The sequence below is a fragment of the Ovis aries genome, chromosome 1 (genome assembly GCF_016772045.2).
Source record: "Ovis aries strain OAR_USU_Benz2616 breed Rambouillet chromosome 1, ARS-UI_Ramb_v3.0, whole genome shotgun sequence".
NCBI lineage: Eukaryota > Metazoa > Chordata > Mammalia > Artiodactyla > Bovidae > Ovis > Ovis aries.
Genome location: NC_056054.1, coordinates 116,504,437 through 116,523,993, shown reverse-complemented (window position 1 = coordinate 116,523,993; position 19,557 = coordinate 116,504,437). Strand labels below are relative to the sequence as shown.

At 40.2% G+C, this 19,557-nt stretch overlaps 1 protein-coding gene across 5 annotated transcripts in view; it reads right to left on the bottom strand.

The window, feature by feature from the left end:
• Positions 1 to 17,213, bottom strand: part of PBX1 (PBX homeobox 1) — a 336,948-nt gene extending 319,735 nt beyond the window's left edge. For 4 of the 5 annotated variants that reach the window (XM_042257198.1, XM_042257206.1, XM_042257209.2 and 1 more), the window contains exons 1-2: positions 16,376 to 17,213; positions 13,056 to 13,129 (exon numbers count right to left, since the gene is read on the bottom strand). In XM_042257198.1, coding sequence (XP_042113132.1) covers positions 13,056 to 13,129; positions 16,376 to 16,566 — 265 coding nt within the window. In that variant the 5' untranslated portion in view covers positions 16,567 to 17,213. The remainder of the gene's footprint in view (positions 1 to 13,055; positions 13,130 to 16,375) is intronic. The other variant, XM_027977641.2, reaches the window with a different exon arrangement.
• Positions 17,214 to 19,557: the final 2,344 nt, after the last annotated feature.

Here is a 19,557-nt window from a genome sequence, read left to right as displayed (position 1 = left end):
TCTTGGGTACGGGCCTTTGGGAGCAAGTCTGCCGCCCGCGCTACAAAGATCATGACCGTGATTCCGGGCCTACATGCGGCTGTAGGTTCCCTGAGGGTAAGGGCCATCGCTGGCACATTTGTATTTCTCTGTGTCTTTCATGCTTCAAACAGAGAAGTTTCATAAATATTTGCTACAGCAACAAATGGGCCAAAATAGAATGCAGACTCTGTAATTTCATCATGTCCTACAGGAGGTCTAAAATGAAATGTCTAACTGGTGTTGAAAAATTAAACCCAAGCAGGGCAGGAATTTATTTTTAACTTTTTCACTTTTCAACCTGTGGGAGGTAAGAGTTTGGCCCAATATCTCCAGAAATGTCTGTGCTCAAAAATACGTGATCAAGGACTTCCCTGGCAGTCCAGTGGCTAAGACTCTATGTTTCCAACACAGGGGTTGCAGGTTCTATCTCTGGTCAGGGAACTAGATACCACATGCCACAATAAAAGTTCATACACCACAACTGAAGATCCTGCATGCCACAATGAAGACCTGGTGCAGCCAAGTAAATCAATATTTTTAAAAATATATGCGGTCAAACTTACTTCAAAGCAATCAAGCATCCATGACTCTCACTTATGAAGGCCAGCATTCAGTAGGTGACCTTAGCCAGCGTAAGTGAGAAGAAGATATATTCTTGTGGGATATTGGCAAGACAACCAATCTTTGCATACTTAAGTCCAAATGTAACACAGTGGGGAGATTTTCTCCTTCGTGTAAACCTCTACGAAGTTAACTGAAAGTTGTAATTACCAAGATATTCCAGCCTGAAATGTCTAAAAAGGGAAGAGATAGTATGTTAAATGAGTAGGAGGGGGCAGTGTCCAAATCAGGAACAGAGAAAAGCCAATTATTTTCATTCTTTATTATCCTCATCATCGGTATTAGTATTGCTACTCTTATATTTTAGCTATAATATCTATAACAGAAAGAACATGTGAACTCTCAGCCTATATAATAACGCTTCCATCTTCTCCCCCAGAGTTACAGGGATGAGAAACTTATCCTGTGAAATTAATAATGGGCCTCATTCTTCAGCTGGTGGATCAGAGACTGGGCTAGTAGAAATTTATAGAGAGAATTAATTCAAAGATTTTCAAAGTAATGAAGGAATTCAACCTTTCTGACTTCTCACTCTCCCACATTCACTCAATAGAACGTTTCTGGAGGGTCTAATTAGAAGACCTGATGGGTGCCCCAGGAGGCTGTAACAGAGCAATGATAGGAAAGCACAAGAATCCATTTAAGAATAATAATCACATATGAAGAACATCTTTCGTAGTGTAACTTTCTACAAAGAAAAATAAAGTAATATGGCTTAGGCCTGAGCATGATGACAGCCCCTTCCTGCCTTGGCTCCAGCAGGCTAGGTGGGGGAGGGGAGGCAACTGTGTGTATGGGCTAAAGGGGGGGCCAAACCACCAAAATTAATTCTTTACTTTCAGAAGACTTGCAAAAACAAAGCAGCTTGAGGCCCCTTTAGGCCTTCCTCTGAGACAAGCCAAGCCAAGCTGCCATATCAGCAACTAGGTCTGTAGGAAGGCCCTCAAACTTCTTCAAGTGTTAAGGAAATCAGACCAAGCTTAACGAAAACAAATACCAACGCAGTTTAATGTACCTCAAGGTTCTTTGGGTTAAAAATCTCCCCAGGGGAAGATGCTCCCTTTAAGAGCTGAGAGAGAGAAGATGGGAGGGTTTCTGTAGGAACTTCTGATTATGTTACTTGATTCATTTCAATACCATAAAGCATCAACTAGATTATTTACCGAATAGAGAGGAAACAACACCGAGGCAGCTAAGCAGGAGCTGCAAATTAAGATGTGTGCGTGTGAGAGCCGGCACCCGCATCACTCACCCACGTGCTTGCACGCTGCCTTCTGAATTTCACTTCTGTATGCAAAACCACCACCACCACCACCACCCCCCTCCACCCCCCGCAGTGTCTGTACTGCTCAGCCACTGTGCCTACGGAAAACGCAGCACAGCCCCCGCGCCTGGCTCCCTGGTGAGACCTCCACACCCTTGCTCCTCACCAGAGGCTCCGATTGCTGTGGCAAGGTGGGTCCAAGTCCGGCCTGGGGGGTATTTAATAAAGGAAGGATGGCTTTCTCCCTATGATAGGATAGGATTGGGGCCTCTGATGATGAGGGCAGCCCAGAAAGGAGGTGGCTGGGAAGAGAGGGAGCCTGGGGTGCCAAAGCGGAGCAAATCCGTGAAGACACAACCAAGCTCCACTCTGGGAATGCTCGGCTTCCTTGGCCGCTTGAGAGCGGCCGGCGCCGGGCTCGGGGGCTCCAGGCCGGTTCTGCGCGGGGCGGCGGCTCCTGGCCAGTGAGCGCAGCCCTGCGGGGCTCATTGGAGGCCTCTGGCTGGCAGGGGACCGGAGCCAGTGGGCGCTCCCCAGCATCCCTATCGGCCCCGCGGTGAGATCACCAGTTTTCCAGGAGGCGTCGCGGGCCCCCGCAGAGCCCCCTCCTCTGAAAGCCTAGCTAAGCGGGATGCTGCAGCAAGACCCAGGCGCCTGTCTACCCAGGCCCAGCGAGAGGCATTGCAATCCTGTCTGAAGGGGCCTCTCTTAGCACAAGGCCATGTGGCTCACTGTCCTGCTCCTCCACGGTTTCTTAGCCTTTTCTTAAGTTCCCAAAGTTTTATTTTGTAATGCGTCCCTTTAAACTCCTTTTCGGAAACTCCGATTTCTCTTTTCCACCAGATCTAAGCAAACAGGCTCTCTCATCTCTAGGGTTTTTGTTTTGTTTTTTTTTTCCTTCCCCACTGATTGGCCTCGGGAGGAAGTGGCTTTAATTTATTCCTCACAGGATCTGGTTACTTCTCCTCCGGCCTTTATACTCTGTGCTGCGTGGGGCATCACCACCTACCCGCACCTAACCTCACATCTCCCTCGCAAGGGGTTAGGGATTACAGTCACCCCAGTAAAGAGACCACACAGGGGAAAGCTGTGCTTATCGCCCCCGCTTTGTTTTCAAATGTTTGTTAATGTAAGCAGGGTGCGCGGCCCTAGCACCTCTGCAGTGAGGAATTAACGTCCATACCCTCGTATCCACAGAGAGCCTTTCCGAATGGATGTAGGCTGGGCTCATCATCAGGGTCTCTGAGAGGCTTTCTTTGTCAGGAACCAAAGATAAATGCAAACTTTCAGTTCTATTAACAATGGTAATTACAAGGAGGATTCTCTTACAGTGACAAGACTTGGGCTCAAATCACCTAAAACCCTCAGAAAAATGACTGGCGGCCCTACCAGCACAGGCCACTAGGTAAATTTATTCCTTTGACCTACTGGCAGATTCAAACTTGTCTCAAAGCAGGACAAATAGAGAACTTTTCTCACACTGACACTTTCTTAAGGAAAGTCAAACATCTTTCTAAATGTCTTCACTTTAAGTTTCCAGAAGCCCCACTGACAGGTAGGTGGGGAACAGACATCATTTTAGTATTTCAGCTGAGGCACACTGAACAAGCAACTGTCCACAATTCTAAGGTGAAAATCAAACCTAAATTTCCTGACTTCCTGGGCCGCACCATATGAATTTGGCAAAGGTATACCGCACTTCCAAGTCTGCAACCATAAATCTTTGTATTTTCCAAAAGCAGTTTTCAGTCTAGAATCCAATAGCTACAAACAGATAGGATGCAAAAGAAACATAATTTGCATTTAGTCATGGAGTCAACAAGGTGGATTAAACTGGGACTGGCCTCCAGCTGGCTTTGTAAAATGTGATACTGAATGCTTCAATTAGGAGAAAAAAAAAATCACTACTTTTTTTTCCTCCCAGCTTGCCTTTCCAACTCAGTTTGATTGATGGAAGTTACTTTAACACCACCATAACCAGTTTTACATGACTGTCTAGAAAAGATATAAGGAGTCAGAGGATAAATTAGAAGTGCCATAACAATGAAAGAAGAATTTCCTTTCATAAATGCTATGTATCCAGGCCCTGGCAGGAACCATGTTAGACCTCGTGATCTGTGAAAGGTAGGCTCAGATTAGTGGCTCACTGGAGTGGCCCATTCCATGGATGCAGAAATATGAGACCATGAGGATAAATGGCATTCTCAAAATAACATAGTAACTTGGAGGCGGGCAGCGTTAGGTCTTAGAACTCTTGACTCAGGGTCCAGCAAACTTTTTTTTTGTCTCCACATGGAATTCTCTGTACTTGTTCCACTGTATTCTCGCTGTACAAAAATATAAATAAATAAAAGGTGGTTGTTTCCACCACCTATTTTATTTTAGGGAACATTTCAAACTCTGTTAAGGATAAGGAATCAAACCATAAAACATGGAGTCAAGGAAAGAAAGAAGTAAAAGCAGAAGGAGTTAAAGGGGAACTACCTCATCCTGGCTCCCAGGAGTGGGATATTCCCTGCTGGAAAGAGATGCCTTAGATATGGTTTGTTTGTTTTTTTCTCAACATGGCTATCCATCACGAACCAGTTTCAATTGGTGCAGAACCACCAGATCAAGTGTGAGTAGGGAACAAGCAGGAGTCTTCCTTAGAGTGTGAAAATTATGCCAAGAAAAGGACAAAACAAAGATTGATGCCAGAACAACCATTGTACAGCCATGCTGTCCAATATGGAGGATAGTGGTCCCATGAGGCTCTTGGACACCTGGAGCATGGCTAGTCCAAATGGAAGATGTTACAAATGTAAAATAGACAATAGATTTGAAAGCCTTAATACAAAACGTGGAAATATTTCATTTATAATCTTATATTGACCACATGTTGAAATATTTTAGATATATTTGGATTTAAATAAAATGTATTATTACAATTAATTTCACCTGTTTCTTTTCACTTTTTTTTTTCCAGTGGACTAAAACAAAATTTAAAACATTAAATTTGGAATGAAATATGGGTTCACTGCATAGCACTATTCAATGGGATTCTTCTCTCACTAGAACTCTAGGATTGAAGGAAGTACAAGAGTGTTGGGATACCTTCTGCTGAGTTTTGGGGGTTCCCCCCTTTCACACAGAAAATCTTTTAAAGCACTTAAAAGCACTGTCAGGAAGTATCTCAGGGAGTCTCAAAAACTTCCGGCCAGAGCTGGTAGAAAACCCAACCTGAGTAGACAGTGTCAAACTAATGAGACCAGAGGTCAACAGTCAGTCATGTGGTTTTGAAAAGACAACAGTAGTTGCTTTTTATTTAGCACACTCATGCAACTGAGTGCTTTATATTATTGTCCTGTTTAGTCCCTCAAGCAAGCCTACATGGCATTGTCTTTACTGTACAGCTAATGATACTGAAGCTCTGTTAAATCAACTTTCCAATGTTACACACAAGTGAGGATCTGAATCCAGACTGATTTCACTCAGATACCCTGCTCTCTCTGTCATACTAGACTGCTCTTCAGAATACTGTCTGGTCTTCTTGGCAAAGGTCTTCTTCTCCGGGAACCTGACACCTGAAATTTTAGCCGTAGAGATTCATTCCTTTGACTTAACTTCTTTTTCTCTCTAAAATGCAGATAGTTCTTAGAGAGGTTTCATATAAATCTTGATCATGTTCACTTCAAGTCAAGCAACTATCAAAATACTTTTTCTTAGAGTAGGTATTGATCTGAGAAGATAAAAAAATACAGTAAACCTTGACACACAGAGGAAAAGGAAGACCAGTGACTGAAGAAAAAGACTGAAAAAATGGAATGCTGAAAGTGCTGAAGACCAAATTTAATGTCATTTACAATAAAACTTAAGAATACATCTACTACAGTTACTCTGCAAAAGTTTGTCACTTCCTCAAAATGCTAAGCACAGAGTTGCTAAGCACAGAGTTACCATATGATCCAACATTCCACTCCTAGGTAAATATCCAGAGAAATAAAAACATGGCCACATAAAACTTCGTTCAAATGTTCAGAGCAGCAGCAACATATAAAAACAACCTAAATATCCATCAACTGCTAAATGGATAAATAAGATGTGGTATATCTACACAATGGAATATTATTTGGCTATAAAAAGGAATGAAGTATCAGTACATGCTATAGCACAGTGAACCTTAAAAACACCATGCTAAGAGAACAAAGCTAGTAATAAACCATATATTATATGATTCCATTTATGTGAAATGTCCACAATGGTTAAATCCATACAGACAGAGATTAGTGATTAGAAGGGGCTAGGCAAGGGGAGAGATATGAACTGACTGGTAATGAGTACAGGGTTTTTGTTTTTTTTTTTGTAGGGAGTGATAAAAATATTCTAAATTTAGGTTGTATTGATGGTTTCACAATTTTGTGAATAGACAAAAACCACTGAACTGTATAATTTAAATGGGTGAATTTCATGGTATATGAAATATATCCCAAGAAAGCTATAAAAAAATAAATAAACCTACTAGTATCAAGGTTGTTGTTATAACAAAAATAACATTTTTCCCTCAAGTAGGAACATATGAGGAAGACAGGTAGAGGTCAGGTTGCCCTAACCTTACTTTATGTTACTCTTCCTCCTCAGAAACTTTGTGAATTGAATGGATGGGCCTATGTGTTTTCAGAGGGAAAATATTTTTAACTGTCATTACATAATATCTCCAGCTGCTGATGCTAAGAAAATGTCATCACTAAAAATGCCACTGTAACTTTTCAGGTGGTTGTTGTCCAGTTTGTAGATAATTGAAAACCTTCATTTTTGCTCTTATCCATTCTTTTCTTCCCCTCTTCTCCCAACCTTGCCCAGCCTTTTGGCCAGATACAACTCATTCTCACTTTAAGAGAATGGCAAGAGAAACATAAGAAAACAAATCTTAAATTCAGCACTATTTTTCTTTTTTCAGCACAGAATTACAGAGTCTTGGAATTGGCTTGGTCTTTAGGGACCATCTGGTACAAGCCTCTCTTTTTCATGTAAGAAAACAGGGCCAGAAATAATAAAAGCTAACAGTTATGGACTGTTTACTCTATGCCAGGCACTGTAATTTACATGTACTACTTCATTTAATCCTCACAATAACCCTCCAAAATAGGTACCATTTTTATCTATATTTTCTAAGTGGAAAAAAAAAAATGAGGCACAGAGAAGTTCCGTAAACTTAAGTAGGTCACACAACTGAAAAAGTTGGCGATCTGGGATACAGACCCAGGCTGTTAGGCTTCAGAGATCAAATCCTCAACCACTACTATTATAGCTTCTCCTAAAAGTATTTAAGCTATCTACTTGTCATCTTAAAACTACTTAGTGGTATGTCCAGAGCTAGTACAGGTATGAGGGACCCACCCAGTTTCTGCTTAATGACAGAGGACCGATGAGAGATACAGTTGACTTAAACTATACCATGACCTAAACCAAAATGGATGCATTTTCCCATCCACTGCAATCTTGATTTCCACCAATAATTGAGAGCCTGAAAGAGAGCTGTCAGAAGTAAGAAGACCTTCCAGGAAGTCACCACTGACCTTATTCTGCCATGAAGGGAGATAGGTTATATAATCCTATGTCAGTTTATACTCACACTCCTTTTTTTTTAATTCTGGAACTCACTCTGCCAAATTCTGAGAAGTGTTATCGCTAAGATGAAGATGAGACAAAAGATTCAACCAGAAAATTCTCCTGATGGGACATAATGACTACCTCACCACTCAATTATATATTCAAAGGAAGAGTTAACACACTGGCAAACTACGAAATGGAATAGAATGCAAGTCTCTAGATAATTTACTATAGAAAATACAGTATTTCTTATCTGTATCATCCAGGGAGCTCAAAGTACTTTACAAACAACTCATTAATCCTCTGCTTATTTTATTCATCAATTACTACATTCCTTAAACCTTACCACACCATTTCAGGTAGGGTGCAAGAGAGGAGATAGACGTACTATATTCCTCTAACCCAGGCTAAAATGTCCATGCAAAGGACAGGGTGCTTTCAGGAGCATAGCAAAATGAGTAAGAGCTGTCTTTGGGAGCTGTACCTAGGACACTGCCTCAATCATGTGGCATTTTGAGTGACTTTTTAAATAAAAAGCAAAGGTAAAAAGTATATTTAGAATCACCACACCAAGTTCCAACCATAACAGCATTCATCTAACAGCAGATGGGAACCAAAGTGCAGCCTAAGTTCCCCTAAAGCATGCATGTAAAACTATGCCTCAAGAGAAGCCAGGGTTATGCTTTAAATGAAAAAATTAAAATGCCTTCCTATTTAAATATGTTTAATATCTGAGTTTTGGTTTGCTTGTTTGGGGATAATTTTTTAATTTTGCCAACAAAAACCAAAAGCATATGAATGTCAGCAGAACAGAGAAGCAAAGGCATGTAGAAGAGGCCGGACCCCAGCGGCGAGCCAGCCTTTGCCACCTCCCCACCCTGGGTGCAGCCTGCCACCCGCCTGGGGTCCCAGCACCCTCACTGCTCCCAGCTCCCAGCAGTCCACAAGGCCTAGACCACAGGTCTCCCCCGTGCCTTTCCCCGACTCATGAACCTTCTTTGAGCTTCCTCAGTTTCACTTAAATTCTCCTCAGTCCCGGTCCTCGTAGACAGCCAGTAGCTAGAAAACGTGACACCAAATTTCCAAAGACCTCACTCGGGTAGATCTGACCCCGGCTGCTCACTGCACCCTTCTCCCCACTTCTCAGCTGCCAGAATGGGTCCAAATCGGCTTCTAAAAGGGGATGACACAAAACGACTGGAGAAGGGATGCTTCTCATCAGACGCTGATACTGTGTCTTCCACGGAGTCTTATTATTGTAGGTCTATTGCTCGTATCCAGATCAGAATAAATATATAGAGTCTAATCACCTGCCTTCTGCTAACACACTGTGCCTGAAACGGTGGATCAAGTAAAACCACATCAAGTAACTCCCCTTCGTTTGCTCCCTTTCTCTTTGCCCCTTCCACAAAAAAAAAAAAAAAAAAAAAATTGAATTCTATCATCAGCAAGAAAAAGTTTTTTGCTTTTGCCTTCTAAAAGATGAACATTTATGAAAAGTCACTGCTGCCATGTCAGCCCCAAAAGAAGTCTGATTAGAGGCATCTCTAAATTGTCTGAAGTTATTTCCCTCCTGTTCTCTGCTCAAGGCCTAATCTTTTCAGAATTATTTTCCTAAAATATAAACTTCCTTCCACGGTGTCCCCTCCACCTACATATACAAACACACACACATACACATGTATACAGGTGGGTGCACACACACACAAATTATTCTCTAAAGCTATAAAAAGATGAGAAGCAGAAATTTCATAATGTAATTGCTATACTAAAAAGAAGTGGCAGGTGAGAATTAATAAGAGAGGGTGGAAAAAAACTGAAATACAGTAGTAGAGTTAAAGGAAAAAAGAAAAAAAAAAAAAACTAGAGCCTGGGATGGGAGTGTTAATTGAACAGAAAGAATAAAGGAAGGAGAGAGAGAACAAAAGGGCATTAAGTAAGCAAAAAGTAATTTTTTAACATCCTCCAGTTATTTGATTTAACTTCAGAGCAGAGGATGCTCAGAGGAAAATTTGCTGAAAACTGCCATATTTTGTTCTAAAATTTAAAACTATTCACAACAATTACAGCTATTCATAACTATCTACAGTCTCCTTAGTAAATGGCAACCAATATTTTGTGTCTTTTCCTCATTTTTAAACCGGCATGATTTTTGACACAGAAATTTTTTTTTTTACTCAAGAAATGTTTAAAAATATAGTTAAGGTCCTTTTAAGAAATTCAGTATGTTTTAATTTTTTTTTCTCCTCTCCATCCCATCAACCCCACTACCACCACCTCTACACATATGCAAAACCCAGCCTATTTCTAATATGTCAGAAGACAAGGAATAGTTCTTAAGAAATGAAAGAAAATGAGGTATTAAAAGGTCCAAAACTCTATGAAATCTCTATGCTCCTAGAAGGAACAAGCAGATAAAAGCCGCCTCTGAAACATACTTGCTAGAGGTCTTGCAGAGTTTTCTTACTGAGATTTGCAGCCTGAGAATTGTTCAGGCATTCCTTGTTCTTGGCATTTTTATTTAAAAAAGCAAAAAGGTATCAAAATAAAAACTTACCGACATTTCTCAACAAGAAGACACTTGGGTTCTTTTTCTTTTTCCCTGAATATCCCCACAGTAATTTCTGACTAAATACCTGTCAATCAACTGTAATCTAAACGGTGCCGCCTACTTTAGGTGTTACGCGCGTCTGTTTCTTTAAAGTTCCAAAAGGTTGGTAAGACAGTCTTAGCTAGTTTCCCTCCAAATTTCTGAGTTTTCCAATGAAAGTCTTTGACCAAAATCAGAAAAGCAAAATCCGCCAGGGAATGCAAGCCCCACGCTCCTCCAGGGTCCTGACTTCCTTGTAAAGACCTAGGTAAACCCCCTTAGTGTGCTCCTGTGAGAATACAAACAGAGCCCACCCTAAATCAAATAACCTCTACAATACTTGTGAAGGAAGCTCAAAAATACTCATTCAGCGTAAAGACTTGAAAGTAACAATAGGGAAACTCCCAAAACAATGAAAGAATGTACATGAACTGATCATCCAAACAATCTTGTCACTAGCTCTGTATCAAGAAGCGGGAGGGGGGTGGGGGGCAGAAAAAAGAGCTCCTACAACTTTACAGACACAATGTGTTGCAGACACATCAACCATATGGAAGATTCGCCAGCTCTCCAGAATGAGGGTGAGGTCGATCTTCAGTAAGTAACCGTGCTTTACAATCAAAGAGTTCTTTTCAGCACACCGCAGTTGTCTCCTACCTACAACACGGAACACTCAACATTCCAGGAGAGGTTTCTTCCTTCTCCTTAATCCTTCTGATACACAAGTTGAGGAACAGGAGAAAGGCCTTTCTTTTTTTCTCTTTTTATTTTACTATTTCTTTTTTTGTACTTTCACCCATAGGTGCCCTCTTAATCCAAAACTTGTGTGTGTGCGTGTTTCCCTCTTAACACAGGGTCAGTAATCATTATTTTCAATTTACAGTATTCACTAAACTATTTTTTAAAATATATTATCTGAAAGACAGCATACAAAACCTTAATTTAGATTTTTTAAAAGCCCCAAACATTAATGTAACTCAATAACAGAAAAATTTTAAAACAAAATACATAATCCAACAATAAATTATACATTTAGAGCATGATTCTGACCGACACAACTGCTTCTTATCACCATAGTTTAGGCAATACTCATGTGAGGAGCAAACTCTTGAATCCACACCAGAACCAGATCTATATTTACATCCATTCACCTTGATCTACTGCCTTAGCAGTAGATTTTAATTAGAAGACTAGAATTAAACACTTTGACCACAATATACATTTAAATGCCCTGATAGACTTCCTCTCCATGAAAATCTGAGGGCATCTTAAAAACAGAGTCTCTCTAGACTGAATTATCAAATATGCATTTATAGCTTGATTCTGTATTTTATGAAGCAAGATCAGCAGGAATGCATACCCAATAAGCAACAAATTTCAACAAACCAAATATTCCATGTAAATAAGAATCAGAGAAAAAAGAAACTGAGAAGGAAGAAAAAAACAAATGATGAAGAAATATATACACACTTAGGTTTCCTGCTCCAGGCTAATAGAGAAAAAACTAAAAGTGTGACAAACTGAGAAAGCCCCTTTGATATTTGAATGCACAACCCATACATTTCTTAAAAGGTATATCACAGCTAAAATAATGCAATTCCCAGCTTTGCAATACGGTTCGGCTTTGGCAAGGAAACCTGGAAGACTCAAAAGATCTGAACATCACTGCTCAGGTGCTTTGTCTGGGATGTCACGCACAACACAAATAACACTCAACAAAGGAGCTGCTTACTAATTTTCCATACATTTCAAGACCCGAGTAATTACATACTCGATCAATGGCCACATCTTGAAACTATTTATTTTTTAAAATAGAAACACAGAGAGCCCTTAAAAAGAAAGCCACCCTGCGTGCCCTCAGAGCCCCTCCTTCCTCTTTTTATGTGTAACTATCAATGTATATCAACTGGGCATGCAATCATATTTATTGTCACTTTCATTCATGTCATGCCCTTGCTTATATGGTTTAGATATGAATTATTGACTGTTACACTCCTTGTTGTAAAAAATAAATAAATAAATAGGGTGGCAGGTACTCCGCGCTGCTCTGCAGCGAGCGACCAAGTCAGAGGCCAGCAGAAGCTCCCGCTTTATATAACCACCCCTCGTTCCTCATCTTTATGCCCTGGCTTCAGACTGCCTTCTCAACTCTTTTCTTTTTACAAGGGAGAGACGCACTCACTTTGGAAAATTAAGGATTAAAATAAACAAACAAGAGGATGTTGCTAAGTGTCCTTCCCAGAGCATCTGTTGTTTAAGAACACCTCTGATTGATGACTGCTATTTTTTAATTGTTGCTTTAAAATTTAAATGCCCTCCTGGGATGTGTTATAAGTGTGTTAGTTCATGATATGAGGTCTAGAAAGTAGAAAAACAACAGAATGAGTGAGCTCGTCACATTCTGTTCTCCTAAACCCAGCGATTCTCCCAGCTATAAAATCACAGGGCACTCAAATACAGATAACCTGATGTTGTGTGACGCGTTCCACAAAGGTATCTGACAACACTCTGTCAAGAACTCTAGTTTGCTGCTTCGTGTAATTACAAGAAAAAAAGAAGAGGAAACTTTAAACACTTTAGCACCCCCATGCCCAACTCCAAAAACACTGTCTTAAAGATGGGCCAAAATATATTCCTTTAAGAAGTAGACTTTTACTTTCATATTTTTCCCCCACAGGCACATCATTCTATAAATTTCCCTTCAGAACCTCTGTTTTAGCTTCAATTTCAAAGAGGCCAGGAATAGAGTTAAGGCAAGCAAACCGCTAATGTCTGGTAATAACTGTCAAAGAAACTTGGTGCTTTCTGTTCCAGGAAGCAAGGCTACTAGGACTTCCTATTGGAATATACGATCAATCTTGAAAGTACTTCTATTCTGAAATTTTAATATTTAAATAATGGGTTCCTGATTGCCAGTTAAGTGGTCAATTGGCCAAAGAAAATGCTTAAATGTTGGAATCTCATTCCTACCTGTTTTCTCTTTGATTTCACACAAGACATTAAACAAGGCAGGCTTCATTCTGTGGCAGTTTAAAGCATGTTTTCTGCAAGAAAGAAACAACAACAGAATAGCTTAGGTGGACTCCTGGGATCAAGCTGCTGATAATGCACAGGGGGAAAAAAATCGAGCATTTAGCCAAAATTATAGACCAAGCATAACTCTGTGGCATGCTTCAATTGCTTTATGACTTAATATAAAGAGTCCCGCCATAGAAAAAGAAATAATGTTAATTAGCAGGGAGAGAGCAGGGATTTAACTACAGAACAGAACTAACCTCAATTATGCTCATTTAGGAAGAGTTTGGGGTTTTCTGTTTTGTTTTGTTTCGTTTTTTTATGAGTAGTTTAATCCAAGTGGAAGTCTTAAACCAATAATCCTATCCAGGGCAATGAAAACACGGCAGAGTCAAATGCACGGGTTAACAGTTTTGTATAATCTACGCAACCACCATAGCCTAGGAGCTGTCTGCTTCTCAGTCCGTGTGTGTGTGTGTGTGTGTGTGTGTGTATGCGTGTTTTCAAATTTAATTCATCCATGTGTTTGAATTCATTCCGCAGATGCCCCTGTATTCTCATAAACACAAGATGCTTGAAAGGTCTTCTGAGCAGAACTGTCAATTTATAAAATTTCAGTCCCCAAGTTAAAGAGTATGGAAATGCATTGCCAGGGGGCAAACATACCCATATGGGGAATAGATTCATTTCTCTGTGTTCACATTATGTCGCTTGTGCACACACTGCTTATTTGCAGGTGTTGAAATTCAATTATTTACAATTAGGACCTTGCACCCATTGGGGGAAAAAATAAATACAATTCTGCCTTTTAGATTAGTGATTTACCTGGTTCTGTGTGTCTGTATTCAGCATGCACTTAAGGACCAAAACAATACCTTTCCCTTGATTTTACTCTGGAAGCACTTAACAGAAGGATATTGTTTTGGAAACAAAATACTGATCACATCAGCTATTAGTTAAGGGAATTGTGTTGACTAACTAAAATGAATGTATAAAGATAAATGGAAACCTCTGGCACTCAAGACACATGCAGTTCTTTTTAAATTCCTTTCAAAGTTAAAAAATAGATACACATCCTGAGGAAGGGAAACCAGAAGCATGCTCTATCTATCTATCTACTGTACAGTAGAAGAGTCATAATCTCAAAATTCAAGAGTATCAAAATAAACATTGTCTAAAATACGAAGGGTTCACTATATAAATAATAAATGTACATTATGAAGATGTGACTAAGGAAAGGAAAACCCAGTTAAACTATTTGCTGAGTTACATTGTTTAACTAAAAAGAAAAGCTTAGTGGTGATTTAGTTCTGGTGTAGGGTGAGAAAAATGGTGAAGAAGACTTTATGGTATCAAAGACTTCTTTCTGAGCCTTTTAAAGGAGTTTTCATTAACTGTATTCTTATATAAAGGCCCAAATACAAAATAAATAACAACTACAAAAAATTCTATGCAGCTTTGCAGAAATATTGTATTGCCAAGCACGTCCATGGGGTTGGGTTATAGAGAACAGAAAATCTCCCTATCCCAAAATTGTGTCTGATTTTCTTAACATTTAGGCCATTAAAAGGGTGAACCCGCCAAGTCACGGCTGTCCTCAGTAGTACAAAAAGGAGCGGGACTAAACATCAGAAAAGTGGTGTTTCTCAGTGCTACCAGCCCCTTCGGCTGCACAAACTTGTTATTAGAGGCGTTTATTGGTATGTCTGAGTTTATTTTTCTGGAACAATGTAATGGAGAAATCTGTTCCAATTCAAAAAGAGATTGCCAGTGGGAAATCTTCCATTGACCCTACCTATTAGCTTTTCTCCAGATAATAAAATTCCAAAAAGGCACCAAATTATTTTTGAAAACCTTCCTCTATTAAAAAAAAATAAATAGCATAGTTCCAGTCTCTGAACCTTTCCAAGTTTTCAAGCACCCATAAACCTCAGGACTTTTGAGTTTACATGTTGCATGTGCTTACAGTTAAAATAAGAGTGTAATTCTATCATCCTTGAAATTGCTTCTTCTCATTTTCTCAATTCAAATTCCCATTTCTCTGAAACAAAAATACATATAATAATGTCTTCTTCATAGAACTAAGTCTTGTGAGGTAGAGAAACTGTGTACATATTACTTAAAAAACCAGCTACTTCTGAGATTTAATAAAGCTGGGTAACTGGAAAGACATATGTGGCCATTAGAGTGTCTTAAATTCTTCTTTTCAAGATCGGCCTTGGGCAAGCAGTTGGTGGGTTGCCATTTAGTTTATGTTTTGTTTTTTTAAAAGAGAATTTACTGTAAAATCCTAGAGTGGAGAACTATATACTTGGCAGTGGATTAACTGAGAAGCTACACAGCTTCTTTATAGTGCTTCCTTAATGAAGATCTTTGTGTCCTATAGGATGGAAATATATAAAATACACATTTGCCTTCATTTCTATTTTACTAGCATCTAAGAGGTCCTGAAAGAAGCATGGGAAAAAGAGTATGCTTGATTCCCCCCCGCCACCCCTTTTTAAAGAACCATACATTCTGTGCCACAGAAGGGTAGTAACCCTCTCAAAATAAGAGACAATAAAGTTACACTACATATCCGAGTCTCTAAAACCGAACAAACATGTTTAAAAGCAACACTATCTCTTCTTTACATCAGCCTTTTTGAAACAATTAAATGAATGCAAAATATTTTCTGGATGGCTGACAACTCCTGACAAAGAATTACTCTGCTTTTTTTTTTTTAATATGGAAAGGGGGAAAGATAAAAATTAATTTTAGAGGAGTACGTCCACACAGAAAATTCAAAGCTTCTGATTTACGTAAGGAGTCAACTATATTTGCAAATAAAGTGTTCATGGGACATTTTATTTTGTAATGTTACGGAGCCCCTCAACAAGAAGACATGCAATGCTGTTCAAAACTTGACAATTCTGCTCTCTCTGATACTTTTTTAAAGCAGTAAAAAGTGCCGAGGGCCGCTTTTGGATCAGTTGGCAGTATTTTCGGCTTGCCTGAGTGTTTGTGTGGATATATATGAAGATCTCTATATTCACACATACACAATATATGAAAATATACATACAGACAGCCACATCACCGCATGGGAGATTGCACTTTCGATAACAACGCTCCTTCAAATTTTACTCCTCCGCCATATAGTTGCTCGTCAAAATGGGCCAAGGAATAACATTTAAAAAGAAAGCGCTGTGGTGATTCGGTTCCCATTGTTTCCCCCAGCGAGAGGGAGAAAAACAAAAAACCCCAAGAAAGGAAAAGAAAAGCCTCCATCTCACCTGGCCTGCGCCTCATCCAAACTCTGGTCTGTGATGGTCATAATTTGCTGTAAAATGTCTCCAATGTCCTGCTTCCTCCCGCCCTCCCCCTCGGTCCCTCCGGCCCCATCCTGCAAGTGCTGGGACAGGCCGGGGTGTCCGGCCATCCCGACCCCAGCATGGGAATGCATCAGCCTGGGCTGCTCGTCCATCTCCAAAGGCAACGGCAGCCCCCGGCTCTTCCTCTTCTGCTCCTCGGCTCGGCTCCTGGGAAGCACCAAGGCTTTTTATCCTTCAAGCTGTCTTCAAATCCTTTTCAGGATAAACAGAGAAGGGGGAAAAAAGAAGACCAAAAGAAAAAAAAAAAAATCCCTTTGCCTCTTTAGAGGATGGTGGGAGGATGGGGAGTGGGGAGGGGGAGGGGGGCGTGAAGGGGTTGCGGGGTGAGGGTGGGGATAAGGACTGGTGGGGACGGGTGTTGACTCCAAAAAAAGCAAGGAAAATAAACCACCTTCCCACTTGACGAAAAGAAATCAGAGCTGGCTTTTGGTTTTTCAGTCCGTCTCCTTTGCAAGGCAGAAATGGGCTCCCGGCGCTTAAATCTGTGGCTTAATCCTTTTGCAAATATGCATTGGCCGGGAGAAAGGAGAGGAAGGCTGGGGGATTGCAATGCAAACTTTCCCCCCCCCCACCCCCCGCTACCCCCCACCCCCACTCCGGGCCAGAGTGATCTCAAAGGGGGTGGGCTGTTGCAAAAGCCAGATCTCCCCCAGCCACGGCGGCAAGGCAGAGCACAGAATCTCTCCTCCTCCGTGTCTCTGCAAACTCCAGCAGCCCCGTCAGCCTCCTGCTTTTGTTTAGCTCAGGCTCAGGACTCCAGAAACATATACAGAAAAACCACAGCCTGAGAGGAGGAGGAGAAGGAGGAGGAGGACGAGGAGGAGAGAGGAGGGGGCCGAGGAAAGGGGGGAGGAGGGAGGCGGGGAAGCCAGGAGGCGGGGGAGGGAAGGAGAGAGGAGGGCACTCGTAGCCCCGCCCCCTCCCCTGATTGGTCATTGGAGAAAAGACAGGCCCCTCCTCCCTCTACTTTCCTCCCTGCGCCTCCTCCTCGGCCTCCTTCGGCTCCTCCTCGCCCGGCGCCCTGTCAATCAGAGTTCAGAGGTGGGCTGGGAAGGAGGCCGAGCTAACACCGAGTCTCCAGTCCTTAAAGGTGCAATGATACCGTAGCGCCGGCTCGGTTAGTACGTTCCCACTTTTCCTTCCTGCCTCACTTGGATTCCGTCCTTTAGAAAAATGTGGCTCTACTTAAATACAAACGTATAAAATTAACACGAAAGAATATAGACAGTGTGGGTCTCCCCTGCAACCGGGTTTTTTTTTTTTCCTGTAACATTGCCGTTTAAAAGTTGATCTTTTTAATTCGTTAGACCTTAGGGAAACTGTTGTGAGCCAAAGTTTGTCAGCACGAAGTTGTTATGAAACACAATCGAGCTGTTAATATAATTAATAATGATCTCTAATAAATGGCATATGTAAAAATAGATTAAAAAGAACAATCACAATAGAGCTAAAAGGAATACTGAACCGTAACATTTTGGTTGCATGGAAACTAAATTATGGACTGTTAAACTAAATAATGCTGAAAAAAAGACTAATAAATAAGTTGACCAAATGAAACTAATTCAACATCTCTCTTTCTTTTCTCCCTGGGGGAAATTAGTTATTTGGCTTAAGTACTTAATAAAGAAATGCATTATCACAGTCTGGTTCTAGTTTTTAATATAGTTTAATAAGCATTATTAACTGGAATAAAGAGCAAACTGACATTGAATGCCTACTATGCACCAAGTAATTTGCATGAGTCATCCCCAAGACATTTCTGAGAGTTATGGATTATTAGTTCCACTTTACAGGGAGGGAACTTCAAACTGTTAAATAACTTCTCTGAGTCCCATAGTTATTAAGTGTCAAGGAAGGAGTGTCTCCATCTAACAGAAATGTATAAATAGTGTAAAAATTAGTTATGTACTCATCATGTTGGAAATGGGATTTATTTCCCTTTCGATGCTATTTTCGATGTTTTTTAAGATGCTTAAAATAATACACACATTGAAACACACTGACCCAAATTAAAAATAAGTAGGAGAGAATGAAAAAAAAATTAAATAAAATCAGGGGAAAATCCTAGTAAGAAACTCACAGCTAAAGTTCAATTCTGTTACTCTAGGTAGAGGTACCATCAGTTTGCCTCCTGTCTTAACATCTGGCATGTAAGAGAGAACTCTGACTGAGTCACGGTGGCCACAAGATAAAAGAGCATATGAATTGTTTCGGAAAAGGCAAGTATAGTGTTTTGGAATATAAAATATTATACTGTGTAGATAGTCCTCTTCCTGGATGACAGTGTAGCCAAAGGAAATGCATTGAACTTCTACAGACCTAAGTGTACTTCATCTGCAAAATAGATTGTAACCTCATCAGATGTGTTGAGATCCTCAACTAAAATGTTATTCTTTTCATCAGTCCAACTTCCTTCCCAATCAATACCAAAAAAAACAAGTTTTGCAAGATAAGGAGCTGAGCACTTCTCAAGCTCCTTGGTATTCTTTGGCGTGGGGGCATGCAGCAGGGAGTGTTAATTGCAATTCAGATGTCATAGGACTTGAAACAACTGTTCTATCCACATACATACCCTAACTTGTTAAATGGGTTTTTTAATCAACACTAATACTCTTCAAATCACATATCAATCACAGTGAACATGAGTTAGCACATACTTGACAATGTGCTGAAGTTATTGTGATGAAGTTATCACACCTTAAAGCATGAAGTAACCCACAGCCTATAAGAAATCAGTATGAGCAAGTAATTAGAATTACTAAAAATCTAATAAAAGTTTACTAGATAATGTACTAGAAAATGTACCACCAGTACCATTGTCATCTAGGAACATTTTAGTAAGAAAATAAAAAATGTACACAACAATAATATAAATGATAGTATTTATTAAGTACTTTACAAGGATTAGGTATATTCAAGGTGCACTATTAATTTAATCACCACAATTGTTTGGCCTGAAAACCTATGCTTTTTTAGTGTTGCCAACACTATGGTGTTGCCAAAATACACTTTAATACAAAATAAATGCTATAGAAGGGATGCTACACCTTAGATATCCATAAAGAGTGAGATAAGGGGATAAT